Genomic DNA, 6,117 nt, shown 5'->3' on the forward strand with positions numbered 1-6,117 from the left:
CTCCAGCCCAAAAAGGGGTTTTAAACATCCCCCTGCTCCACAGCGGGGCCAGGACCGGGATGTTCGGTCACCGCTGACCCAGCAGCAGCTGATGGAAAGCCCTCATCACTGACACGAGCGCGGCCGTTCTCAGCCGGGGCCAAACAACCCCTGTTTCAGCCTCGGCAGTGAGGTCATTAGCTGCAGAGCCGCAATCTTTCTCTTTTATCTCTGCTGCCCTTCCCCAGCTCTTTGGCTTGTGCTTGTTTTGTTGCCTTCAAGGAAATGGGCTCGGGGTAGAAGCCGGAGGCGAGGCGCTCCACCCACCGCTCCCTTCCCCGTGCCACAGCACCCCGCTTTGTATCCCACCCCCCGCGAGCAGGGCTGGGTGTTGCCTGGCTCCTCACAGCTGGAGAACAGGGAGAGCTGCTTCAAAATAAACCTTATATGTTTTCAAGCCTCATTATTGGAGTTTCTGTCCCTTCTTTTGAGTGTCTTTAACTCTTTTTCCCTGCCAGGGCTCTGCAAGCATCCCGTTGGCTCCGACGGAGGGATGCTCCGCTTCATACCCCAAATCCCTCTCCATTTTTCGGGATGTCCCTGGCAAGCCTTAGGGACAGTAGAAAGCCTCTGATTTGGATGTTTGAGCTGGAGCGGCTGAGCCATTTCTGGGAAAATGAAAAGAAACAGAAAGTTTTTGGGGCAGATGTTGGCCAGCCCGCTCCTAGCAGAAATCCTAGAAAAAATTACGGACCGGAGTAAAACCTTCTGCCTTTCCCACCAGCTCCTTTCCCCGATGCCCTGTCCCTGCTGCTGTCAGCGGGTCCAGGACCTCTCCTGCGTGTTTAAAATACCTTGAGACTGGCACTTGAGTAGAAATGCCAGGGATTCCAGCAGGCTGAGCCCCGTGCGTCAGGGAGATAACAGCAGCGGGCGATGCTGAATCAGTAAATAAGCGGCTGCCCCCCTCCTGGGGGTGAGCATCGCCGCTCGGCTGGGTCCTTGGCTGCAAGGACCGCGGGAGATGCCTGGTCTCACCCCATCGCATCCCAGAGAGCTGCAGCTCGGGGACCAGCTCCAGGGTGAGGTCGTGGGTCTCTGGGTACCAGGACTTGATCCCAGGAGGAGAATAAATCCCTCTGATGGGTCACCTTGTGTTTACACAGCTCAGATTAGCAGAGGTGAATCCCAGGTGGAGAAACACATCCAGGTTCAGAGGAGAGGAGGTATTTCTCTAAGAAAAAGGGGATTTCTGCCCCCCAGGTTAGCCCTTGCCAGGACCAGCTGTCCCGTCTTTATTCCAAGCACAACACTATGTTGGCCGTGGACCAGCACGGTTGGGAAAGAGCACGAGTTCCTTTTTTTGGAGGAGGCAGAGACCAAAAAGTCCCAGGGCACTGGGCAAGCACAAACCCCAGTGTTTTTCTCCCATTGTATAAAGGAGACTTTAAAGCACATCTCATTTTTGCTTATAACAAAGTTTCAAGTCAAAAAAACTCTCATCACGCGGCAAGGTCAGTGCTGCCGTTGAGCCTCACCAGAGCTGGGGATGCTGCCTGGGAAGGGGCAGGAGCTGCTGGAGCAGGATGGCTGCTCTGGAAAGCCAGAGAGCATTTCCCCATCCCCAATTTCTTTGTAAACCAGTTTTGGCCAATATCTGTCTGCCTTCCTGGAGCCAGCTGAGGTATTTTGCTTAGGCGGCTGCAGGGCAACGATGCCCAGTGGCATAGAGAAGGGTTTTCATTTAAAAGGCTCCTCTTGTCTCTCAGCAAACCAGAGAGCTAGTCCCTGCTCAGAGCACGTGTGCCAAGGGATGGTCAGGGCACTGAACGTCTAGAGAAAATGCTGATCAAGAAGGAATCAGTTATGTGAAGATTTAACACGTGTCAGCAGTCACAAACTCGTGGTCCGGGAGGTTCAGGTTGAGGAAATACTTCTCCAGCAGGGTTGTGCAGCCCTGGGTTGGGCACGCAGAGGTGGGGGATCTCCATCCACAGACATTGCGAGCCTCAGCCAGGCCAACGCAGGGCTGATACATCTGGTGTTGGACTGGAGGCCTTCTGAGATCCCTTCCACCCATGTTTCCATGCCCCGCTCCTCTCCCTTCTGCCCCAAAACCTGACAGCTCGCAGCTCTAAGGGGACCATGAAGACTTCTCCCAGCTGTTCCCCCTAAAAGCTCCTACCTCCCACCTTGCTGCAAAGCAAGGACCAGCAAGGGCCAGATTACATGGACGAGGGAAGAAGCCATACTGACAACCCCAACCCAAAGTCAGTGCAGCTCCCTGATCCAACCCAGAACTAATCTTGTAATTTTGAGGGAGGGCTAATTTGCTTTTAGATCCAAAAGCAGCCAAGGGAAGGGATGGGACTGGGCTTTAGGTGACCCAAAGTCTCAACTCCAGCTCCGTACCTTGTGCCAAAGAGATCTCACTGCAAGGTGACATCTATCAAAGGGCATCCAGCTGAGGGTCTCCAGGGTGCTGGATGACACCTAAAGACATACCACGTTGTGCAGTACACCACTTTCTTCTGTCCCTCACAACCAAGAGAGCTGCCCAAGCTCCCCCAGAGCAGGCTAAGAGGTTGCAGAAGTCCTCCCACCCCCTGCAAAACCAGCTCAAGCAGTGGCCATGCTGTGAGCAAGCCCCAGCTCCTCACAGGTCTCAGTTTTTCGTGAATCCAGCCACCTGAATTTGCTCTGACAACAAACATCGCATCCCCAAGATGTTCAGTTGGTCCAATTCCCACCACTACCTAAAGTGGGAACCTCTCCCAGCTAGTGGGGAGCAACAGATCTTGGGTTTGGGGCAGGAACATCTTGCCATTATAGCTGCTCTGCTGAGCAGAAAAGCCCAAGTTTCATAGCAACAGGAGGGGAAAAAAGCAAATGTGACTCAGGCATGTCAGAAAGCCCCTTTCTGGAGGAGGGGAGCGGGGGCAGAAATTCCAGTCCCTGCCTCTGTCCCAGGCAGAGCCCAACCCACCAACCCTCACGTTGTGCTACCTTCCTAATCCAGCAAAGCTTGGGGCAGGGACTGGAATTCCTGCCTCTGTCCCAAGCAGAGCCCAACCCACCAACCCTCAAGTTGTGCTCCCTTCCTCATCCAGCAAAGCTGGATTTCTCTCCCAGAAACAGCTTCAGGCAGGAGGAGAGTGGTCCAAGTTTTATTAAAGCCTTAGCTCCCCTTGGCTTACTGAGTAAGGAGTTACCAGCATAGCTCCAGAAAAAGGTGAGATGTTTTGAGGCTAAACACAAGAGGCCAAAACCAACTCCATTCTTCTAGAGACAAGAAGACAGAGCATGAGGAGGGTAATTTTTTTTTTTTTTTTTTTGCATCAGTTGCCAACTAGGTGCTGTGGGGGAAGTTCATGGGGGTGTAAAGCTGTACAAAGCTCTGCTGAGGACAGGGCTTCAGGAGAATGAGACACCAAGATTGGGCAAAGAAGCACAGTTAAAGTTAGCATGAAGATTTGATTAGCTCAGGCTCCAGGAAGACTTCTCCACCTCCCCCACATCTCTCACAGTCCTTCAAAGTCTATAAAAGTTGAAACCAGTAACTTAAAGGGGGTTGTTGGGCTTCCGGCAGACAGTCAGAGCTCCTAGAACAGCAAGGATCAGGATGACCAAACCAGCAACTGCTGCCAGTCCCAAGACCATCCACAAGTGACCTGCATCTAGGAAGGAGAAGTAAGGAGGTGGTTATGGCTAGAGCCAGGACCTGCCACACAACCCCCCCCATCCTTCCCTGGGTTTGCCCTACCTCGTGAAGGCAACCTCCTAACTGGGTGATCTTGCCAGCTGTGGATGAAGAGAGGTCCAAGCACAACATCTGCCTCTTTCACCAAGGGATCTGAAAGGGAGGACCTTTGAGCACCCAAACTCATTTGACCATCTAGCTCTCCCAAGTCTTAGATTAGCACTGAGGAGCCAACAGGCAGTGAGGCAGCTCCAGCCATCCAGCTCTGAGTGAGTTACTGTGATGGTGACAAAGACCAAGAGGCACAGTGAGACATACCAAGCTGGGAGGGCAGTTCTCTCCGGGCACGTCCTCCTTGCCATCGGGAGGGAGCATGGAGTCTCCTGGAATGCCTGGCCAAGCCACAGCTCCTCATCTCGCAGCAGGAGCAGACATCCCGCGTGCCTTCCACGGGAGCCCAGCTAGAAGAGAGCCTAGTGAGTAGCCCGTCCTATGGTAGGAATCCCTCACATGCTTTGGGGTCTCCTAGGAGAGACCAAAACCCTCCCACCCAGATGGCCAACCCCACCTTCCTGAAAGGTGACACCAGATGAGAAGCCCAAGCTCTTCACCCTCGGGCAAGCTGCTATTCCAATTACTCACAGGTTGCTGGCTTTGTTGAAGGAGCAAGCCTTGTTCAGAGGGTCTGGAGCTTGGTCAGCCAGGGAGACCTTCAGGTGGCAGGTGATGTAGATCTGGGGGGGCCAGGCAGGGCAGAGGGGTTAGGTCGTCATTTGCCTTTATGACTTTCCCACACACCATGAAGTTGGTCTCCAATGGGACAACCAACTCCCCAGGGCAGCTCAAACCCCTCTGCTTCCTTCCAGCCACTTAAGGGTTCAGATATTGAACCCCATCAGAAGGCCTTGTCTTGACCAGTATCAGAACTGGTCTTCAAGGAAGATCCTTGGCTCAGAGGGCCACAATCCGGAAGCAGTAATACAGGGTGACCTCATTCATACATTGCTACGAGGCAGCTGCCTTGGGAATCTAATTCTAGACAAACCACGTTAACTTTCTTGATAGAGTGAGGCCATAGCCCCAGCTAGACGAGGGACATCACTTGCTTCAGGAAGGATTTACCAGATTGCTGGAGTCTCCTGCAAACTTGAATGCATCTACTGCAAACTGAAGCACATCTTGCCTGGGTCTTGGGGATAAAAAAGTCGAGGTGGCATCATCCAGTTGCCCATCCACCAGGCACCTAGACACAAAAGCAAGGACCAGCAGGAGCCTGCTATCAGAGATAGCTATAACCTGAAAAAAGGCATCTCTAAATAAGGGAACAACCAGCTCTTACCCACTGAAGTCAATGAAAGCATACTGGGGAGAAGAGCTCCTGTCTGGGGTCAGGGTGGCCACACAGTTGTCCACAAAGAGCCTCAGAGGTACGTGGTTCTCTGTGTTGACACCAGCTTGGAAGTGGAGGACCTCTCCCAGTTGAAATATGGTGGAGACTCTCTCAGCACTCCAGTCATCTGAAGGAGAGAGGTCACCAGGCACTCATGAACGGGAAGCCAGCTTGTGCTTCACTGCTTCCACCCAAGGAAGCCCCAACAGGCACAAGGCCCTGGGTGCTCCCCAAAACTGTACCAAACCCCACCTGCTCCAGGAGCCCTGGGGTGATACCAGCACCAGCTATGACATCTAGTGGAAGCATGGCCAGCCCAGGGTGCCCTGCACCAGAGGAGACCCTCACCCAAAACCTACCGTTCATGAGGCGCAGGGAAAAGGGTAGCTTCTCCTCAGAGGACAGGGTGGAACGGAAAGGTGTCCACGTGGGCTTGACGCCATTGCTGCTCACATTGTCCCTCCTGGGGAAGAGGTGCCCATAGCTAACGGCGCTGTGGCAGCAGATGGGCTTGCTTGGTACTCACCCACATTGGCTCACCTTGGGTAGTGGCACTCGATAGGAACCACGGCAGGGCTGGTGCGGACAATGACAGGGTTACCAGCAGGAACGGGCTGGTAATTTAAGCTCATGCTGTAGACTAGAGCATCAGGGGTCACCTGGGGAAAGACAAGACATATTATCCAGTCCATTAAGAGCCCTGTTCCTTGCCCGCACACACAGAGCAGCACATTTAAGCCTGGAGACTCAGTGCTGAGATGTTTCTTCTGGTCATCAACCAGTAGTATTTGTGTGCTGGAGGCAGGTGAGTGGCACTCATCCTGCTGCAAGGGACGCGCTGGGCTGGGAAGCTGCTCCAGCCTGTCCCAGGTCAGCAGCAGAGCTGGATGCAGAGGTGCTCAAGCTGATTGTTATTTTTTTTTCTTCTAGTTTTGGGGCATGGAAACAACAGACAGGAAGGTCTGTCCCCCCACTATATAAGAGGATGACCTCTGCTTGGAGGGGGGAGGGCATTTAATGAAGATATCTGCTGGCTGGAGTATGGGGG

The 6,117-nt window shown here is 53.4% G+C and overlaps 1 protein-coding gene across 1 annotated transcript in view; it reads right to left on the minus strand.

Annotated features, from left to right (window-relative positions):
• Positions 1 to 3,540: 3,540 nt before the first annotated feature.
• The window catches only part of LOC104084203 (zona pellucida sperm-binding protein 3-like), a 3,456-nt gene continuing 879 nt past the window's right edge, over positions 3,541 to 6,117 (minus strand). Inside the window, exons 2-9 of the mRNA XM_009587947.1 lie at positions 5,610 to 5,828; positions 5,429 to 5,532; positions 5,019 to 5,196; positions 4,802 to 4,922; positions 4,322 to 4,413; positions 3,998 to 4,140; positions 3,743 to 3,832; positions 3,541 to 3,656 (exon numbers count right to left, since the gene is read on the minus strand). Of these exons, the coding sequence (XP_009586242.1) occupies positions 3,541 to 3,656; positions 3,743 to 3,832; positions 3,998 to 4,140; positions 4,322 to 4,413; positions 4,802 to 4,922; positions 5,019 to 5,196; positions 5,429 to 5,532; positions 5,610 to 5,828 (1,063 nt within the window). The remainder of the gene's footprint in view (positions 3,657 to 3,742; positions 3,833 to 3,997; positions 4,141 to 4,321; positions 4,414 to 4,801; positions 4,923 to 5,018; positions 5,197 to 5,428; positions 5,533 to 5,609; positions 5,829 to 6,117) is intronic.

This window comes from Fulmarus glacialis, unplaced genomic scaffold (genome assembly GCF_000690835.1).
Source record: "Fulmarus glacialis isolate BGI_N327 unplaced genomic scaffold, ASM69083v1 scaffold20851, whole genome shotgun sequence".
NCBI classification, from domain to species: Eukaryota; Metazoa; Chordata; class Aves; order Procellariiformes; family Procellariidae; genus Fulmarus; species Fulmarus glacialis.